Consider the following 22,494-nt stretch of genomic DNA (forward strand, 5'->3'; position numbering starts at 1 on the left):
CGCTAATGATCATAACATCTAGGAGATAAGACAGCCAGAGGCTGGCTAACATGGGGATAACATCATCGGTACCTGAACCATTCAGGTACTGATGATTGTGTTCGTCCGAGGTGGTGACTAGTACCAGAGTCCTGAAACCTATCCCTGCATGGCTGCCCAGGGATATTTACGCTGCACTAAGTTGGGAGCAGGTTAAAATACAAAAAAAACACATGTTTAACCCCTTCACCCCCAAGGGTGGTTTGCACGTTAATGACCAGGCCAATTTTTACAATTCTGACCACTGTCCCTTTATGAGGTTATAACTCTGGAACGCTTAAACGGATCTTGGCGATTCTGACATTGTTTTCTCGTGACATATTGTACTTCATGTTAGTGGTAAAATTTATTCAATATAACTTGCGTTTATTTGAGAAAAAAACGGAAATTTGGCGGAAATTTCGCAATTTTCCAACTTTGAATTTTTATGCCCTTAAATCACAGAAATATGTCACGCAAAATACTTAATAAGTAACATTTTCCACATGTCTACTTTACATCAGCACAATTTTGGAACCAAAATTTTTTTTTGTTAGGGAGTTATAAGGGTTAAAAGTTGACCAGCAATTTCTCATTTTTACAGCACCATTTTTTTTTTAGGGACCACATCTCATTTGAAGTCATTTTGAGGGGTCTATATGATAGAACGGTGTCACACTTGGGTATTTTCTAAAAACTGCACCCCTCAAGGTGCTCAAAACCACTTTCAAGAAGTTTATTAACCCTTCAGGTGTTTCACAGGAATTTTTGGAATGTTTAAATAAAAATGAACATTTAACTTTTTTTCACACAAAATTTATTTCAGCTCCAATTTGTTTTATTTTACCAAGGGTAACAGGAGAAAATGGACCCCAAAAGGTGTTGTACAGTTTGTCCTGAGTACGCTGATACCCCATATGTGGGGGTAAACCACTGTTTGGGCGCATGGCAGAGCTCGGAAGGAAAGGAGCGCCATTTGACTTTTCAATGCAAAATTGACTGGAATTGAGATGGGACGCCATGTTGCGTTTGGAGAGCCCCTGATGTGCCTAAACATTGAAACCCCACACAAGTGACACCATTTTGGAAAGTAGACCCCCTAAGGAACTTATCTAGATGTGTGGTGAGCACTTTGACCCACCAAGTGCTTCACAGAAATTTATAATGCAGAGCCGTAAAAAAATCATTTTTTCACAAAAATGATCTTTTCGCCCCCAATATTTTATTTTCCCCAGGGTAAGAGAAGAAATTAGACCACAAAAGTTGTTGTGCAATTTGTCCTGAGTACGTTGATACCCCATATGTGGGGGTAAACCACTGTTTGGGCGCATAGCAGAGCTCGGAAGTGAAGGAGTGCCGTTTTACTTTTCAATGCAAAATTGACTGGAATTAAGATGGGATGTCATGTTGCGATTGGAGAGCCCCTGATGTGCCTAAACATTAAAACCCCCCACAAGTGACACCATTTTGGAAAGTAGACCCCCTAAGGAACTTATCTAGATGTGTTGTGAGAGCTTTGAACCCCCAAGTGTTTCACTACAGTTTACAATGCAGAGCCGTGAAAATAAAAATTCTTTTTTTTTTTCACAAAAATAATTTTTTAGCCCCCAGTTTTGTATTTTCCCAAGGGTAACAAGAGAAATTCGACCCCAAAAGTTGTTGTCCAATTTGTCCTGAGTACTCTGATACACCGTATGTGGGGGGAAACCACTGTTTGGGCACATGGCAGAGCTCGGAAGGGAAGGAGCGCCATTTGGAATGCAGACTTAGATGGATTGGTCTGCAGGCATCACGTTGCATTTGCAGAGCCCCTGATGTACCCAAACAGTAGAAACCCCCCACAAGTGACCCCATATTGGAAACTAGACCTCCCAAGGAACTTATCTAGATGTGTTGTGAGAACTTTGAACCCCCAAGTGTTTCACTACAGTTTACAACGCAGAGCCGTGAAAATAAAAAATCCATTTTTTTCCCACAAAAATGATTTTTAACCCCCCAAATTTTTATTTTCCAAAGATAACAAGAGAACTTGGACCCCAAAAGTTGTTGTCCAATTTGTCCCGAGTACGCCGATACCCCATATGTTGGGGTAAACCCCTGTTTGGGCACACGGGAGAGCTTGGAAGAGAAGGAGCACTGTTTTACTTTTTCAACGCAGAATTGGCTGGAATTGAGATCGGACGCCATGTCGCGTTTGGAGAGCCCCTGATGTGCCTGAACAGTGGAAACTGCCCAATTCTACCTGAAACCCTAATCCAACAACACCCCTAATCCCAACGGTAACCCTAACCACACCTCTAACCCTGACACACCCCTAATTCTAATCCCAACCGTAAATGTAATCCAAACCCTAACTTTAGCCCCAACCCTAACCCTAAATTTAGCCCCAACCCTAGCCCCAACCCTAACCCTAGCCCTAACCCTAACCCTAGCCCTAATGGGAAAATGGAAATAAATACATTTTTTTAATTTTATTATTTTTCCCTAACTAAGGTGGTGATGAAGGGGGGTTTGATTTACTTTTATAGCTTTTTTTATATCGGATTTTTATGATTGCCAGCTGTCACACACTAAAAGACGCTTTTTTATAGCAAAAAAGTTTTTGCATCTCCACATTTTGAGACCTATTATTTTTCCATATTTTGGTCCACAGAGTCATGTGAGGTCTTGTTTTTTGCGGAACGAGTTGATGTTTTTATTGGTAACATTTTCGGACACGTGACAGTTTTTGATCACTTTTTATTCCGATTTTTGTGAGGCAGAATGACCAAAAACCAGCTATTCATGAATTTCTTTTGGGGGAGGCGTTAATACCGTTCCGCGTTTGGTAAAATTGATAAAGCAGTTTTATTCTTCGGGTCAGTACGATTACAGCGATATCTCATTTATATCATTTTTTTATGTTTTGGCGCTTTTATACGATAAAAGCTATTTTATAGAAAAAATAATTATTTTGGCATCGCTTTATTCTGAGGACTATAACTTTTTTATTTTTTTGCTTATGATGCTGTGTCGTGGCTCGTTTTTTGCGGGACAAGATGTCGTTTTCAGCGGTACCATGGTTATTTATATCCGTCTTTTTGATCGTGTGTTATTCCACTTTTTGTTCGGCAGTATGATAATAAAGCGTTTTTTGGCTCGTTTTTTTTTTTCTTACGGTGTTCACTGAAGGGGTTAACTAGTGGGACAGTTTTATAGGTTGGGTCGTTACGGACGCAGCGATACTAAATATGTGTACTTTTACTGTTTTTTTTTTTTTTTAGATAAAGAAATGTATTTATGGTAATAATATATATATATATTTTTTCTTTATTCAGGAATTTTTTTTTTTTTTTACACATGTGGAAATTTTTTTTTTACTTTTTTACTTTGTCCCAGGGGGGGACATCACAGATCGCCGATCTTACAGTTTGCATAGCACTCTGTGAGATCGGCGATCTCACTCATCGCTGCAGGCTTACAGAGCTGCAGCTGCAGCCTGCTCCGGACCCGGAAGTACTCCCTGCAGGACCCGGATGCAGCCCCGTGGCCATTTTGGATCCGGGGCCTGCAGGGAGGAGATGCTCGGTACAAGGTGAGTACATTCCCTTGTACCGATCGTCTCAGGGAATCCCGCAGGGAGCCCCCTCCCTGCGCGATGCTTCCCTGTACCGCCGGCACACTGCGATCATGTTTGATCGCGGTGTGCTGGGGGTTAATGTGCCGGGGGTGGTCTGTGACCGCACCTGGCACATAGTGCCGGATATCAGCTGCGATAGGCAGCTGACACCCGGCCGCGATCGGCGGCGCTCCCCCCGTGAGCGCGGCCGATTGCTATGACGTACTATCCCGTCGGTGGTCATACGGGTCCACCCCACCTCGACGGGATAGTACGTCAGATGTCAGAAAGGGGTTAAAACATAACAAAATACAAACATATGAACCAGCTGCCATGCTTGCAAAAAAAAAAAAATACTGAAAAATAAGTAGATGTGAATTTACTTTAATTTTGCATTCACTTATTGCTTTGCCTAAAAAATGCACCAGAAACATCATCTCCCTCAGTTTATCAGAACCAGAGTTGAAGCCCCCATACACATTAGACTAATGTAGGAGAAATTTGCCAGCTTTGGCAGGCTGATCTGATAGTTTACTGTGTATGGGGGCCTCCCAATGATGTTTGGGTGAGATAAGGTTCTGACATGTCTGATTTCAAATTAAGGATCCTTTTGTTTTTGGTGAGATAACTCAACTCAAGAGGAGTCTGGCAGTGGCTCTTTCATAGAGCACACAGGCATGCTCAGCAGAGCGGCACTCCTGGGTATGGAGGTGTCGAGAGAGATAACTGCCAGCTAAGCCATCAGCCAAACAATACTTCTATTCTATTGGGTGTGGGGTGACTTAGTGCAGAATAGCTTCTATTGGGGCACTAAGTCTGGATCTGATGAACGATTTAAGGTCCAAGTGTTGAAGTATTAAACAGATATGAAAAATCCTTATTATGATCTTCTCAAATGCTATGTGCTATGTGTGCACTTTAATTCAGCAAAGTCCAATTTCAATAGCAATTCATTTTAAGTTCCCTAGAATATTGATGTTTGCAGTGAATTTAAAGATTTAATTGGGAATTTTTCATTAAAACAAGTTATCACATATTGATCCTGGGGGTCTGACCACTGGGATCTGAACCAAACGGCAGAACGGCAAAGTTTTATTCTCGTTGGAGGGCAGTGCTCATACTTGACCGCTACTCCATTTATTCCCAGCAGCCCAATAGAGAATGAATAGATCGTTCATCATTCATCCAACCAGCCACTCCATTTTGTAACGAGGATAAAAAAAAAACTGAGAAAGTCTGAAGTCCCTGCTTATATGCCATACCTGCATACATACCTGTTTCTTTAAAAAGATGGCCATTATTTGTCAGCTCCTTCATCTCCTTTCCTTCAACTTTTTCCTCTCCTGCTGCTCCTTTACCTATCATCGAAACATTTTTCTGGAGAAACACAGAATTGATTGTGGCTGTGTAATTAAACAAAAAGGAAGGTTCATTAAAGGAACAGCTACAACAGGGACAATCAGTAACACTGTTTTTAAAATGTAGTACTGGGGTCAAAATCATATTAGGCTAATTAGGAAGTTAGATAGTTGGGGGACAGAGACTGATGTGACTAATGACAATTGATGTACATCATTATAGCTTATGTTACGGCTATATAAAAGAATTTTATAAATATTAATGCATGTTTTCTGGAGTAAATTCATAAAAAAATACTTTGCTCTTGCCACATCTAAGTGGAACAGCAAGAAGAGTTGGTGTGCAAACTCCTATTATTTGATTAACTTGGAGGGGTTGTCCCTTAGAGGGGTGACTTTTTTTCAAGTTCAGGGTATATTAAAATGGAGTTTTTATACACTGATTTTGAAATGGATTAGCTTCAACATCCACATCCCAGAGTATTTGAAGCATGTTTCTTAAATGAATCTTAAAGAAAATTTGCTTCAAAATCCACATAGAAACAATGAGTTGCCTTCTATGATTCCTCCAAGACCTGCAACATTGGATTTCATTATCTTTTGTCATAACTGGAATTTCTTGGGCCATAATTCAAAGTCTGCAACGAATATATTCTATTTATAATTAGAGATGAGCAGATCTTTTGAAATTTAAATTCCCTAACTTTGCTTAACTTTCATGAAAAAAATTGATTTGCTGAGCATAAATTTGAGCAAATCTCAATACTGAAAAGCTTGTAATTGCTAGGAAAATACACATGTGGTAGCGAGAGATATGAAGAACCCCACTGACCATAAGAAGTTACACTCTACGGGAGAGAGAGGACCCTTCTGATCATAAAAGCTTACACTCTATTGGAGATAGAGAGAGAAAGAGAGAGAGGACACAGCTGACCATAAGAGTTTACATATCACTGAATGGAGAGAATTACCCAGTGACTTTGTAGATGGAAAATGACTGTGCAGTACAAACTGCGCTCCACTGAGAACCGCTGATCTGGGATGGCCCAGGTACTGACCACCGCTGTACAAAGTATATATCTATAAGATGTCATAGCTGTAGGGCATTATGGCGAGGCCCGCAATGCAGTGCAAAATGACTTTAGCCTGCTCTCTGATTCTTTAGCAGTTTAGGAAGGAAACTGGGAGGAACTGCAAATCGAACGTAAACATTTTCAAATTTGAACTAAACCGCCAATTTCAGGAAATTTAGCTTGCGCTTGATCCCCTGAGGATGGATCCTCTTATCTCTATTTATAATACTGGTCTCTTCAAAGGAGGCAGATGAAACTTTTGTGCCCCCTCAGTGTTTGTGCCTTAAGTGAAACAGGATAATCTATGCCCCCTATAGTTATGTCCCTATGTGTTTTTATTTACAGGACGTTCTGTCTGTCCTAGTGTTTGAGCGCTCCTTCTTTGCATGTCCTCTTATTTAAATAGATTTTGTGACCATATTTATATGTGTTTTGTGCCCCTGTTAGTCTTATATTCGATACTTTTAATCACTCGAGAACATGTTTGTGTCATGTCGGACGCTGTTCAGACCAGGTCGTCCGACAGACAGCGGTAATTCTGCTTTTGACCACTATTTGCTCATTGGCGTCTGCTAGATTTTATCTAGCTGTTCCGGGGTTAATTTACCTAATCATTCGATTGGAAGCTGGGCCATGCCCACTGCCTTTAAATAGTTCTCCTGATCTTTGGGCGTCGCCGATTATAGCTTCTGTCTTGTGCGTTGTTATCTCGGTCTGGTGAGGAGAGCTGGTGGTTGGAGATTCGTTGCTGGTGGTGTATTTTCCTTTGTCTTATTTACTCCTTCCTATATTTGTATTTATTTTGCCCTGCACATTTATAGTGTATTCCTGAGTGACTGCGGCGTGGTGTATATTTTCCTTTATCCTTGTCTGTGCTAACTGTGGGTATTGGGGAATAACATCTTCACTGGGTGGTGGGCGGAGGTTTCAGCCTAGGGCTGAGCTCAGGAGACAGGGTGAGGTTCGAGGCCTGGACATGCACACCTTCAGTGTAAACTCCAGGTAGAGGGTCAGTCAGGATTTCCCTAGTCTGAGGGAAACTGCAGGGGCCCGGGTTATTAGCTCTCGCTCACCTAGTTTCTCCCTGACATTATAATCGGCCCAAGAACACAAAAAAAAAAAAGGGGGTTTCTTTTTTTTGTGTTTTGTCATGGATCCCATGACTTCCATAACCCGCCAGTTGGAGGCGCTGTCCCTACAGGTCACTGAGTTGAGGGGGGCAGTACAGCAACAGGGACTAGCAGTGTCTAATGTGCAAGCTGGAGCGACAGGAAGAGTTGCTGAGCCTAAATTTCCTTTGCCTGAAAAATTTGCTGGGGAACGCAGTAAATTTGTTTCTTTTCGTGAAGCTTGCAAACTATATTTCCGTATGCGCCCGATATCTTCAGGTAATGAGGATCAGCGTGTGGGCCTGGTGTTGTCATTGGTGAGTGGGGATCCCCAAGCATGGGCGTTTTCTTTGCCATCTGATTCTGCTGCATTTGACTCTGTGGAGAGTTTTTTTCCTGTCTTGGGAAAATCTACGATGAACCTGACAAAATGGCTCTAGCAGAATCTAAGATACGCTCTATTCGCCAGGGGGAGCGAGTTGCAGAGGATTACTGTTCTGAATTTCGTCGCTGGGCGATCGATACACAATGGAATGATCCAGCATTGCGGAGTCAGTTTATACATGGGATTTCTGGAAGGGTTAAAAAAGCCCTTCTGATGTACGAGACTCTCTAGATTCCGCCATGAGTCTGGTTGTCCGCATTGATCGCCGTTTGCGTCAGGGGGAGCATGTGACACCGCCTATGGGAGAGGGTTTAGGTTCACATGAGGTTGCTGCAGGTGAGCCCACAGAGCCTATGCAAATCGCAGGGGTGTCACATGTGAAGCGTCCAGTCCCTGAGCTCAGGAAGCAGGGAGCCTGTTTTTACTGTGGTAAAACGGGTCATTTTATTAACATCAGTCCTCTGCTGCCTAAGAAAAACGCAACGGCGGAAAACTTCTAAGCTCAGAGGGTGTGGAGGAGACCAGTCTGAGCTTATGTATATCCTCCATGGTGGTTTCTCAGTGCATGCTCCATGCTAAGGTTTTTGTTGCTGGCAGTGAGCTGCCAATTACTGTTTTTGTGGATAGTGGTTCAGCCACAAATCTCATTGATGAGGAGTTTGCGCGCACAGCAGGTTTTAGGATTGAAAAACTGTCTCATCCTATCCGCGTGGTCACCATCAATGCTGCTCCTCTCCCTCTCAGGGGGAGATTACTGAATTTGTGGCTGAGGTGAAACTCCACATTGGAGTTCTACATTCCAAGCGGGTTACATGTAAGGTGCTCAGGAATCTTCCTGCTCAGGTGGTTTTGGGTTTTCCTTGGTTGTCTATGCACAACCCGGTAATTGACTGGAAAACTCAGGACATAATTCGGTGGAGCGAGTTCTGCCAGGAGAATTGCCTGGCCACATGTGTGGCTGCAGTGACTTCAAGCGTTCCGGAGTCACTTCAGGATTTTGTGGATGTGTTCTCTGAGAAGGGTTGTTCAGAGTTGCCGCCACATCGTCCTTATGACTGTTCTATCAGGTTTAAACCAGGGGCCAAATTGCCTAAAGCAAGGATGTTTAACATCTCCGGTCCGGAGAGACAAGCGTTAAAAGATTACATTGCTGAAAGCTTGAGCAAAGGGCACATCAGGCCGTCATCCTCGCCGGTGGCAGCAGGGTTCTTCTTCGTGAAGAAGAAAGATGGAGGATTACGCCTGTGTTTGGATTTCAGGGAGTTGAACCAGATTACGGTTCGTGATCCATACCCTATGCCTCTGATACCAGATTTGTTCAACCAGGTGGCAGGTGCTAGGTGGTTTACCAAGCTAGACCTCAGGGGGGCGTACAACCTCATAAGAGTCCGTCAAGGTGATGAGTGGAAGACGGCTTTTAATACCCCTGAGGGTCATTTTGAAAATTTGGTGATGCCGTTTGGGTTGACTAATGCACCTGCAGTGTTCCAACATTTCATCAATGATGTTTTCTCGCATGTTTTGGGGAAATTCGTTATCGTGTACCTAGATGACATTCTCATATATTCTTGCGACCGTGATACTCATTTAGATCATGTCAGGCAGGTGTTACAGCTTCTCAGAGAGAATAAGCTGTATGCTAAACTTCAAAAACGTGTATTTTCTGTTCAAGAGTTGCCTTTCTTGGGTTATATTGTGTCTGCTTCTGGTTTTAAAATGGACGCCGCTAAGGTGCAGGCGGTGCTGCTTTGGGAACGTCCTGATAACCTGAAAGCACTTCAGCAGTTCCTTGGGTTTTCTAACTACTATAGGAAATTTATCAAGGATTTTTCCATCATTGCTAAACTGCTAACTGACATGACTAAAAAGGGTACCAATTTCTCCATTTGGTCTGAGGCTGCTGTGCGCGCATTTGAATTTCTTAACAGTTTTGTTTCAGCCCCCATTCTTGTGCAGCCAGACGTATCAAAACCTTTTGTTGTGGAAGTCGATGCGTCTGAGGTAGGTGTGGGGGCGGTACTATCTCTAGGCTCATCTTTGAGTGGCTTACGTCCGTGCGCCTATTTCTCCAAGAAACTGTCGTCCGCCGAACGTAACTACGATATCGGCAACAGGGAGTTGAGGAATGGCGACACTTCTTGGAGGGGTCGGTACATCAGGTAACTGTTATTACCGATCATAAGAATCTGCTGTATTTGGAGTCTGCCAAGCGTCTGTCCCCCAGGCAGGCTCGCTGGGCATTGTTTTTCAATTTTGTGGTCACTTACAGACCGGAGTCTAAAAACACTTAAGGCGGATGCTCTGTCCAGGTGTTTTCCAGGGGGAGAACCTCAAGAAGATCCAGTACCCTTCCTCCAAAAGGGTGTTGTGGTTTCGGCTCTCACTACCGAGGTTGAGGCTGAGATTGCCGAGGCTCAGGAGGAGGTACCATCTGAGCTTCCCGTCAACAAATCTTTTGTACCGCTTCATCTCCGCCTAAAGGTTTTGGCGGAGCATCATGATGCTGTCCTGGCTGGTCACCCAGGGGTTAGAGGTACCTTGGAGTTGGTGTCACGTCGGTTTTGGTGGCCCAAGATCCGACAGGACGTGGTCTCATACGTGTCAGCTTGTACCACGTGCGCTAGGGCTAAGACGCCTCGCTCCCATCCTGTTGGCACACTACTTCCTCTTGAGGTACCTAGTAAGCCATGGACGGAAATCTCCATGGATTTCATCACTGATTTGCCCTCATCAGCTGGAAACACGGTCATCTTGGTGATTGTTGATCGGTTTTCTAAAATGTCGCACTTTGTGTCTTTGCCTGCGTTGCCTAACGCTAAGACTCAGGCCCAAGTATTTGTGCAGGAGGTGGTCAGACTTCATGGGGTTCCGTCTGACATCGTGTCTGATAGGGGGTCTCAGTTTGTGGCAACATTTTGGAGAGCGTTTTGCTCACGGCTGGGAATCAAGTTGTCTCATTCTTCGGCGTTTCATCCTCAGTCAAATGGTCAGACTGAGCCTATGAACCAAAATTTGGAACAGTACTTACGCTGCTTTGTCTCTGCAAACCAGGAGAAGTGGTCTACCTTTCTTCCTTTGGCTGAGTTTGCCATCAATAATCACCGCCAGGAGTCGTCTGGGGAGTCTCCGTTTTTTTGTGTTTACGGGCTACATCCTCAATTTTGCACCTTGAGTCAGAGGGGCTCTTCCGGCGTTCCGGAGGAGGACCAGTTAGGAACACAATTGTCATCAGTCTGGAGCAGAGTTAAACAGCTCCTGTTGAGTGTGGGTGCTAGGTACAAACATGTGGCTGACAGTAGGCGTGTGACCTGAGTGTGGATGACTGGGTGTGGTTATCCACAAAAAACATAAGACTCAAAATACCATCCCTTAAATTGGGTCCACGGTTTATAGGTCCATTTAGGGTCACCGCCGTCATTAACCCAGTAGCGTACCGATTGGAGCTCCCTACGGTGTATAAGATACACAACGTGTTCCACAGGTCTCTTCTAAAGAAGGTGGTGGGTTCTGTGGACGCGGCGCCTATGCCACCTCCAGTCTTGGTGGATGGTAATTTGGAGTTTGAAGTCTCCAAGGTGGTTGACTCTCGTGTAGTGCGTCGCACTTTACAGTACTTGGTACATTGGCGTGGTTATGGGCCTGAGGAGAGGTCCTGGGTACCAGCCTCGGACATTCATGCTGACCGGCTGGTCAGGTTGTTTCACCGCCGTCATCCGGACAAGCCGGGTCCTATTAGCCGTGAGGGCCCTGGGGTCCCTCGTAGAAGGTGGGGTACTGTCATGACGGACGCTGTTCAGACCAGGTCGTCCGACAGACAGCGGTAATTCCGCTTTTGACCACTATTTGCTCATTGGCGTCTGCTAGATTTTATCTAGCTGTTCCGGGGTTAATTTACCTAATCCTTGGATTGGAAGCTGGGCCATGCCCACTGCCTTTAAATAGTTCTCCTGATCTTTGGGCGTCGCCGATTATAGCTTCTGTCTTGTGCGTTGTTATCTCGGTCTGGTGAGGAGAGCTGGTGGTTGGAGATTCGTTGCTGGTGGTGTATTTTCCTTTGTCTTATTAACTCCTTCCTATATTTGTATTTATTTTGCCCTGCACATTTATAGTGTATTCCTGAGTGACTGCGGCGTGGTGTATATTTTCCTTTATCCTTGTCTGTGCTAACTGTGGGTATTGGGGAATAACATCTTCACTGGGTGGTGGGCGGAGGTTTCAGCCTAGGGCTGAGCTCAGGAGACAGGGTGAGGTTCGAGGCCTGGACATGCACACCATCAGTGTAAACTCCAGGTAGAGGGTCAGTCAGGATTTCCCTAGTCTGAGGGAAACTGCAGGGGCCCGGGTTATTAGCTCTCACTCACCTAGTCTCTCCCTGACAGTTTGTATGCTGGATGTGTGAAGAATAGTGATGAGCGAGTATACTCATTGCTCGGGTTTTCCCGAGCGTGCTCGAGTGGTCTCTGAGTATTTGTAACTGCTCAGAGATTTCGTTTTCCTTGCCACAGCTGCATGATTTACGGCTGCTAGCCAGCCTGAGTACATGTGGGGGTTGCCTAGTTGCTCGGTAATCCCCCACATGTAATCAAGCTGTCTAGTAGCAGCAAATCATGTGGCTGTGGCAAGGAAAACTAAGTCTCCAAGCAGTCACAAATACTCAGAGACCACTCGAGCATGCTCGGGAAAACCCGAGCAATGAGTATACTCGCTCATCACTATTCTTCACACATCCAGCATACAAACATGTTCTCGAGTGATTAAAAGTATCAGATATCACCCGAGCCTGCTCGGGAAACCCAAGAAACAAGTATACTCACTCATCTCTAGTGAAGAATGAATAAGAATTAATAAGCAGCACAAGTAACTGCTTATGTTGTACACATACTGTACATACCTGTTTCTCCAAAGTTATTACTGTGGCTTATCAGCTCAACAGTTGACATCTCATCTTCGTGATTTTCCTCTCTTGCTGGGCCTTCCTTTATCATTAAAACATTTTCTTGGTGGAGAACAGAATTGGTTGTGCCTGTATATTTAAAGAGAAAGGAAGGGTCATTAAATGGAACAGCAATCACAGTGACAATCACAGGACACTGTGTTCACTGCGTCTTTTTTCAAATGCATTCCAGCTGGAAACCGCCTGAAAAAGCGCTAAAAGACTACAAAAAGAATGATCATATGTACATCAATGTCGAAATGACTTGCTGTGCATGTGTTCTGTCTTTTGTGACTTCTTTTAATGGCTTTGAAAGCCAAAAGAGGCCAAAGTAAGTGACTGATCCATTCTTCTGGAGGCCTCCTCTTAGAAGCCGCCACTATGTTCTACATGGCATTTTAAAAAAATTTCCTGAAGTATCTTTTGCTTCAAAAATGATGCTCTAAAAGACATTGTGTCCACACCCCTAGACCTCATTTAGATGTCTGACTTTTCTGTTACGCAAAAAACTGCGATCCTCCGTACTTTGGATTCAATTTTTATCAAAGTTTCCTCAACGATTTTCTCATATGAAAAAAAAATTAATTAATTGAAAAGCATTGTCTACCCATTACATTGTTAAAAAAAACAGATAGCACACAGACACAATTTTTGCCGTCTAGGATTTTTCAAGGACCCATGGATTTTTATGGGTAATTTTGATCTATGATTTGGATCAAAATGGACGTATCTCCATTTTTTTTTCTTTTTGAGGGCAACTTTGTTTGCAAAAAAGAAAAACAGACATGTGAACAGCCACGTGGACTATATTGGTTATGTGTTTTATCCATGAGCACAAGTTGATGAATCATGGACATCTCAATGAGGCCTTTTCCCAACGGCTGTAATAATTGTGAATTGTATAATGATGTTCTGCACTTCCATTGGATGTGATCTCCATTTGGACCAAACAAAGAATTTTCTCATTTGTTTGTGCCATGCAAATTTATTATGCGTCTGTTTTTTTACGACTGTATGGCATTTATGTGGCATCTGATTTTATTTGTAAAAATCAGATGCTACACGGATAATCCATTCAAGATTCCAAAACACTGCTATCACACTTGTTCCATGTGAAAAAAAACTGTCGTCATCAGGCCAGCTCTATTGTAATTATATTGATCAGTGTGCTGTGCGATTTCTACTCGGAGAGCACGTGTTTATATTATATGCTCATCTAACCTAGCCATAATACACAAGAAATTAGTGGACTCGTGGAAGTTTGGGTTCTGAAACCCCACATGAATAGTGATGAGCGAATATACTCGTTGCTCGGGTTTTCCCGAGCACGCTCGGGTGGTCTCCGGGTATTTATGACTTCGGAGATTTCATTTTCCTTGCCGCAGCTGAATGATTTACAGCTACTGGACAGCGTGATTACATGTGGGGATGCCCTAGCAACCAGGCAACCCCCACATGTACTCAGGCTGGCTAGTAGCTGTAAATCATTCAGCTGCAGCAAGGAAAACTAAATCTCCGAACAGTCATAAATACTGACCACCCGAGCGTGCTCGGGAAAAGCAGAGCAATGAGTATATTCGCTCATCACTACACACGAACTTTAGTCCAAAGTTCAATTTGGGTGCCAGAAACATACTCGAATTTGAACCAGAACCGAACACCATTGAAAACAATGAGCACCTGAACTTTGGAGCTGGAAAACATTTATTCTCTCTCTGGACTTCCCACAGAACTCCAAACATTAAAATGGACTTCCTGGAAAAGTCCTTGTTCAGAGTTTAGCACCCGATACTGAGTGTCTGGTATGAAACCCAAACTTTTCAGTACAGATACACCACCCCTGATCCTGCTGAAACTGTCTAGATCAGAGAGAACTCACATACCCCACAGTTAAAATAGTCAACGAAATCACTATTGCTAGTTTGTACCTCTTTTTTTTCGAGCCTTTATTAAAATGGGAATCAGCGTTGCAAAACCAAAGACACAGATAATGGCCAGTAGTAGGATCAAAACGAGGATCAGGGTCTTTGGACTAGAAACATTGCTGTATGGAAATAATTATGAGATAACATTTACTTGCATATGTAAATATCATTATGAACTATAGAGCAAAAATATAATTATAAATAATACTGCTAAAACCTAACAAGTTAATAAATTCAGTATAATAGATTGTGAAAATTTTACCATAGATTAGGTAAGATACAGATTAAAAGATTTTGGTCATGACTCATGAGCCATAAAAGAGCACCAAAAAAAGTCTAAGAAGCCTCTGTTGTACCTCTGTATGGCTACTAAAGGACTCAGAGGTTTTGTCCTATTGGATTTTATAGGAATCCAACACAATATAAATTTATGCCATGTTTTATCACATGCTGTTCGTAAGGGGATGCAAAAAAGTTGTACATTTTCGGATAAGCACTTCTTTATTGAGCCAGTTAAACCTAGAAGGAAACCAAGCATCCAGAAGCCAGCTTATCCCCAGCAGGGCTTTTCTCTCCTAGATGCATTGCTTCTAGAGCAGGATAATGCCATACATAAGGCAATTCATGAATCCAGGGGTGGATTAAGAGTAGCCAGTAGTGATGAGCGAGTATACTCGTTGCTCGGGTTTTCCAGAGCACGCTCGGGTGGTCTCCGAGTATTTTTGACTGCTAGGAGATTTAGTTTTCCTTGCCGCAGCTAGATGATTTGCAGCTACTAGACAGCTTGATTACATGTGGGGATTCTCTAGCAACCAGGCAACCCCCACATGTACTCAGGCTGGCTAACAGCCATAAATCATCCAGCTGCTGCAAGGAAAACTAAATCTCCGAGCAGTCATAAATACTCGGAGACCACCCGAGCTTGCTCGGGAAAACCCGAACAATGAGTATATTCGCTCATCACTAATAGCCAGGGCTATTTAGATGGGGTGGGCGCCCTCTCCCCCGTACCTGATGTGTCACATGACGTATCACATGATCCTCTTTGATAGGTCATGTGTTTAACACACAGATGCTATGATGCCCATCTGTAGATGGAAAATGAGAAAGATAGCAGCACAAGTTTTTCCCTTTTGTAAAGCACTATTGTGGCACCCCAGGAGTCTGGTTGCCACAATGGCATTTCCTTCCTCATGGGGAGAATGATGTTATGCCTGGGAGTAAGGAGGGATCCACTTGGCAGGTAACATAAACATACAACAGCTTCCTGACTCCAGACCAGAAGGGGGAGCTCTAAACCCGGTTTCAGGGGAACTTCCCTATAAGTTCTGATCTGGAGGCATGGTTAGGGATTGTAGTGCAAGACAGTGAAGGGAGAGGAAGCATGTGAGGAGAGAGAGACTGGGAATGGAGCTGTAACTGAGTTTTTCCCAGGACAAAGCGCAAAAGAAACCGGTCACCGGAGTCCGTGGTTGCAAGGGTACTAAAGGCCCAGCAGCTAGAACCGGAGGGCAGGAGATTGCAGGTCTCCTGGCCAATCTAATTCCTGGAGGCAACACAGCAAGTCAGAAGCCTGGGGCTGCCAGTGAGAAAACAGAGCCTTGACAGGCTCATGCTGTTAACCATACGGGTTAGGAGTAACAGACACTGAGAGGAACTTTTGTAAAGCTTCAGGCATCAAGGTACAGAGAATGCAGCGCAGAAGGAAGGCCTCTGAACCCACCTGCCTAAGTGGAACCCAAGTAACTCCCAGGCCGCCTGGACCCCATCTACACCTGTATCTTGTGCCTTGGATTGCACCTGAAATTCACCAGTAAAAGGTAAAGGAGACTGAAAACCCTGTGTCCTCCAATTATTTCCTGCACCCTCAGTCCTGCACCCCACCAGCTATCATCCCTTTCCAACTGCACCAGTAGCCCAGGGGACTAAGCTCTACCTGTGGGGAGCTATACCAACTCTGCTGTAACACCATCAGCCCCAGTGGTCCCCTTTAAGCAGCGTTGGCCATCCCTGGCCAAGTACCACAGGTGGCGTCATGAACATTTCTCCATAGACTTTATTTCCCACTGCACTTCATCCCCTTTAATTGGATACCCAAAGCCACAGACTGGGTCACCGCTTCCTTGACCACCCCTTTAAGTACCGTCGGACCTGGCCCGAGTATCCCACGGTACTATGGGGTGCTCTAATCTTGGCGTCACAAACATTTCTCCATAGACTTTATTTCTCACTACACTTTATTCCCTTTAATTGGATGCCCAGGGCCACGGACCGGGTCACCGCTGCCATGACCACCCCTTTAAGTACTGGTGGACCTGGCCCGAGTACCCTACAGCCCTATGTGGTGCTCCAATCTTGGCATCATGAACGATGGACCGACCCTTAAAAACTGGTCCTGTGCGCCTGTTTTGGACTGTGTTTTTAGATAGCACCAAAGAACTGCCCGTGCCATACAAAGAATATGGTGCAAAATCAACAGGCTTATCGGCCAGGGGGATCTGACTCCTGGCCCGGAATGGTAGAAAGAGAAAGAGAAACTGCCCACCCAGACCGAGGAACCGTCCACAAAGATGGGCATGGTACAGCAAAACCGCAGGAAACGAGACTGATGCAGGAGACCCGGCAAGCAACATGGTGAGGGAAGGAGAAAAGGCTGGTGTGTGGGGTGAAGCAGGAGGACTCCCCCAGCTGACCCTCTGATGATCCTTCCCAGCTGCCGGTGTTGGATCTGGACCTCCTAGGCGTGAAAGTGGAGGCGTTCACCCGTCAGCTCATGAGGACGCAGCAGGCGGCAGTGACAGGATGGCAGCGACATCCATCCTGAAGCAGGGAAGAAGATCCAGCACCCTGGAAGAGAAGGTAAGGGGTGCAGCTTGGCCCCAGTCACCTCCACCGCTATACACTCCCGGCCAGGGTTTTGAGTTCCTTGGTGAATTGTCACCGGACACCGAGGGTACTCAGGCGTCAAGTCCCGAAGCACCTCCTGTGCCAGACACCCTGGTAGGTCCCTTACCGCCCCCGCCGACTCCAACGTGCGGAGAAGTGATTCATTGATTTCACTGGGATCAAGGGGATGGCAGCCTTGACCAAATCACAGTCCATTAACTCCAACCAGTGGGCCCCGGGTTAAATACACCAAACCCGTAGTGTTCACAGGGGACCAACCAGGGCAAATATGATATGAAATCCCCAACATGACCTGGCGGGAGCACTGCAGACAGCGGGAGGAGCAGGAAAGACAACAGTACTTGGCCCGGCAAGCAGAGTATGAGAAAAGGAATTTGCAAGCAAAAGCCCAAGCGCGTAAGGTCCCTCAGGCAAACGGGACCACTACGGCAGGGAGAAGTAGTCGTCTTTAATTTAAAGAAAGGCTGGGGCTTCATCAAGGAGTCTGGGATACTAAATTAGATTTTTATCAACCGTAGAGACAGAGTCCCACCTTATGGAAGGTCACCTCGACCGAGACCTTTACCCCAGAGACAGGGTAACTTACACCCACCACATCGGTGACAAAGGAAAGTACGCCCTTGACTGTAAAAAGTGCATCCCAGTACAAAAGCAACTAAAGGCTACAGACTGGGCTGCAACATCAGACCCCCTAACTGCAGCATCAGTCCCTGCAGGTGAAGCAACAGGCCCAGCAAGGCCAGTTACTCAGCGTCATCAGTCCACCCAGACACCTGTGGTGGAATCAACTACCTTGGCTTATTGCAGTGTGCCCATGGCCAGATATAACCCTGTGCTTGGGCATCCAGAAGGTGGCAGTACGCAGGTCCTGTCCTGGCAGAAGAAAAAGTAAACTGACATTGTCACCAGAGGAAAATGTAAATATTTGAAAGTTACTGTTACCTGATTAGGTGTTGCAAGTTAAAACTAAGGAATCATGAACAATGCATGATCAAAATTTTCCTTGTATATAGTTAGCACCTTATGTGCTCTCTACTGGTTTTACATGCTAAAATGATCACAGAAGCAAAACCGTCTGGTGTGACCGAAGATGTCGTCTGAAAGGTGATCAACAATGCCTTGTAGTCACACCCAATGCCTACGTTGGGGGCTTGGGACTGTTCCCCCATCATCACACCAAAGAGAGAGACACCCTGGCTGGGGACCCCACTAAAGTTTGTGAGGCTTGACAGCAAGTTGCGCTTAATGAAAAGATGTTCTCATGCACCTCATAGTGAATGTCTTATAGGAAGTTTTAGTGGGTTTAATTAAGAATATTTTAGAGCGTGTGACCTGGTAGGCTCAAAAGAAAGAGAAGTCTATGGAGAGTGTATGTTAGTATGTTAAGAGTATACTAATGGTTATAGAGGGAAATGCTAGAATTTTATGAGGAAAATGTTAGTGTCTGATAGAGAATAGTATACCGTGTATGTTAGTGTTTAAAAGGAATCCCTACTGAAAGTAAATGTTAATGTTTTATAAAGGATACTAGATGGTGGCCCGATTCTAACGCATTGGGTATTCTAGAATATGTATGTAGTTTATTTATTAAGTTTTCAGAATAATGCAATTTATACACAGGATTCGGATGGCCGGGTGCGACCAATTAGCGAAGCGTGGTTCAAATTCTGCGCCAATTCGCGGCCGGACTGCACCTGTCGCTGATGGTCACGCCCAGCCGGCCATGAACAAATCAGTGAAGCCAGGGCCTGCTCCAAGTTTTTGAGGGCCCCGGGCGAAAGAGTCTCAGTGGGCCCCCCTCTTTAACACATACCACGATTCATGATGCACAGAAATATAGCACAGCCAAGTAGCATATAACACAGCCCATGTATCATATAGCACAGCCACATAGCATATAGCACAGGCCATGTAGTATATAGCACAGGCCACGTTATATAGCACATCCCACGTAGCATATAGCACAGCCCACGTAGCATATAGCACAGCCCACGTAGCATATAGCACAGCCACGTATTATATACAGTCCATGTAGCATATAACACAACCCACGTAGTATATGGCACAGCCACATAGTATATAGCACAGCCCATGTAGTATATAGCACAGCCCATGTAGTATATAGCACAGCCCACGCAGTATATAACACAGCCCACGCAGTATATAACACAGCCCACATAGTATATAACACAGCCCACACAGTATATAACAGCCACGTAGTATATAGCACAGCCACGTAGTATATTACACAGCCCACATAGTATATAACACAGCCCATGTAGTATATAGCACAGCCCACACAGTATATAACAGCCCACGCAGTATATAACAGCCCACATAGTATATAATACAGCCCACATAGTATATAACACAGCCCACATAGTATATAACACAGCCACGTAGTATATTGTCCAGCCATGTATATTGCACAGCTGCGTAGTATATAGCACAGCCCACGTAGTATATAACACAGCCACGTAGTATATATCACAGCCCACGTAGTATATGGCACAGCTCACGTAGTATATAACAGCCATGTAGTATATTGCCCAGCCACATAATATATTGCACAGCCACATAGTATATAGCACAGCCCACGTAGTATATAGCACAGAGACGTAGTATATAACAGCCCACGCAGTATATAACACAGCCCACGCAGTATATAACACAGCCCACGCAGTATATAACAGCCCATGCAGTATATAACACAGCCCACATAGTATCTAACACAGTCCACGTAGTATATAGCAATGTGGGCACCATATCCCTGTTAAAAAAAGAATTAAAATAAAAAATAGTTATATACTCACCTTCTGGCGGCCCCCGGATCCAGGCCAGGCATTTAGCGATGCTCCTCGCGGCGCTCCGGTCCCAAGAATGCATTGCGGTCTCGCGAGCTGATGACGTAGCGGTCTCGCGAGACCGCTACTTCATCATCTCGTGAGACCGGAATGCATGGACCGGAGCGTGTAGTATTTTTAAGTGCTACACCCAAACACCACCCATACTTCGCCAAAAAGGCAGCTGCATAGAACCCAGGGAACACTGAGGACGTCGCCCGACCAGGTTTGAAGCTGCTGGCTTGGGACCCTGTGGGTGAAGACACTGGGCATGAGAGGAGGACACCAGTGTAGGGACACGGCCAGGAGAGGAACATAAAGGGGAGTCCTGGGCAAGTTTCACCAATCTACTTGGGAGTTGGCTGGATCCCCTGCCTGGAGGGCACGGCACCAAGCAAGCATGCACACCCTGGAATCTGAGTAAAATCTGGAAAACTGCATCCTGCTGTGTCTTAAAGGTTATTTCTGCGTCATCTGCTCAGCACCACTTCAAATCACTATCCTTTTGCCTTTTAACATCTGCTCTGGGACTAAGCTCTGCCTGTGGGGAGCTGAAACAGCCTTGCTGCCATACCACCAGTTCCAGAGGGTCTGAACAAGCAGCATTGGTCACACTGACCAAACACCATAGGTGGCGTCACGGACATTTCTCCATAGGCTTTATTTCTCACTACACTTTATTCCCTTTAGTTGGATGCCCAGGGCCACGGATCGGGTCACCGCTGCTGTGAACACCTCTATAAGTACTGCCGGACCCAGCCCGAGTACCCCACGGCCCTATGGGGTGCCCCACTATACATAGCATAGCGCTATACATAAAGGAGCAGGGGTGAGAAATTAGAGAGACTGACTGTTGGGAAGGCCTAACCAATAGGCTGAAAATTATTCTGCTCAATATTAATATTAACATATTATAATTATTTTTTATATTGTATCACTTATTAAGCAGAATTAAGTATGCTAATAACCCCTATATACAGTATGAGCCCCACATAGCCCCTTACATACAGTATGGGTCCACACAAAATGGCTCTATATACAACAAGAGCCTTTAAATAACTGTTATATACAGCGTGAACCCTCACAAAGCCCCTATATACAGTATGTGCCCTGACATAGCCCCTAAATACAATATGAGCCACCACATAAACACTTCTATACAGTATGAGCCCCCACATATCTACCTATATACAGTATGAGCCCCGACATAGTATCCTACATACCATAGGAGAACCCCACATAGCCCCCTATATACAATACCAGCCCTCAGAGAGCCCCAATAATTATGCACACATCCCATACACATATTACAAAAATAACACATACCGTATTTTTCTGAGTATAGATGCACTTTTTTTCCTCTAAATTTGGGAGGAAAGTGTGGGTGCGTCTTATGGTCGGGATGTAGCATGTGGGGAGGGGGGCAGCAGCGAGTGGGATCGCACTGTTATCCCACTTCAGGAGGCAGAAAAATGTCCCCACGGCCAGGAATCAGCGCTGGGGAAACCATGTGGTCCCGATGATTAACTGCAGTGAATATTCATTAGCTACTCCCCGCCCACCTATCAGCTGAGCATGAGCCGGGAGCAGCAAATGAATACTGCACTTAAGCAGCGACACAGGGTTTCCTCAGCGCTGATTCCTGCAGCAGCTGGGGAGATCTGTGCGTCCGGGGGAGGAGGAGGCAGCAGCAGCAGGGTCCGGGGGAGAGATCGCTGCATACCTGCCTGGGCTCCACGCTGAGAACTGTGCACAAGGAGGACCTGTGATGATGTCAGAAGTGGGCGGGCTGGAGCATCACAGAACCCTCCCTCTTCTTGACATCATCACAGGTCCTTCAGACTCCAACACTAGAATCTGCTGGCTTCCATTACCTGTGCTATGGAAAGGCAACAAGAGGGAGGGCTCTGTGTGTGCAGTCATGGGATGCTTTTACCTCACCACAGGCTGGCTGCCACAAGAGGTTAGTCTTTCCAAAACACAATAACACACTCTGCCACTCCTTTAGTGAACTATAACTCCCAGCATGTCATAGGATCTGCAGGACATGCTGGGAGTTATAGTTCTCCCATGGGATTTTAAAGCAGCACTCCAGTGTTATTTTGCAGTGCTGGAGTGGTGCTTTCAATATAAGCCCTGTGCCCCCATTCTTATGCTCACCCTCCAGCGTCTTCATATAGTACTTCACAGAAACCACACTGGTCCTGCAGCTTCCAACATAATAACATACTATTATATATAATAACACCACATATAATAGTATGTTATTAAATATTTTACCACATTTTTTTGCTTCAAATATTTTTTTCCCCTATTTTCCACATCTAAAACCTGGGTGCGCCTTA

The 22,494-nt window shown here is 44.9% G+C and overlaps 1 protein-coding gene across 5 annotated transcripts in view; it reads right to left on the reverse strand.

Annotated features, from left to right (window-relative positions):
* Positions 1-22,494, reverse strand: part of LOC143815672 (uncharacterized) — a 219,540-nt gene that overhangs the window by 35,050 nt on the left and 161,996 nt on the right. For 3 of the 5 annotated variants that reach the window (XM_077295172.1, XM_077295173.1, XM_077295170.1), the window contains 3 exons: positions 14,403-14,518; positions 12,433-12,564; positions 4,891-5,019 (listed from right to left, as the gene is read on the reverse strand). In XM_077295172.1, coding sequence (XP_077151287.1) covers positions 4,891-5,019; positions 12,433-12,564; positions 14,403-14,518 — 377 coding nt within the window. Of the gene's footprint in view, positions 1-4,890; positions 5,020-12,432; positions 12,565-14,402; positions 14,519-22,494 lie in introns of those variants that run through there. The other 2 variants (XM_077295171.1, XR_013223776.1) reach the window with 2 other exon arrangements.

The sequence above is a fragment of the Ranitomeya variabilis genome, chromosome 3 (genome assembly GCF_051348905.1).
Source record: "Ranitomeya variabilis isolate aRanVar5 chromosome 3, aRanVar5.hap1, whole genome shotgun sequence".
NCBI lineage: Eukaryota > Metazoa > Chordata > Amphibia > Anura > Dendrobatidae > Ranitomeya > Ranitomeya variabilis.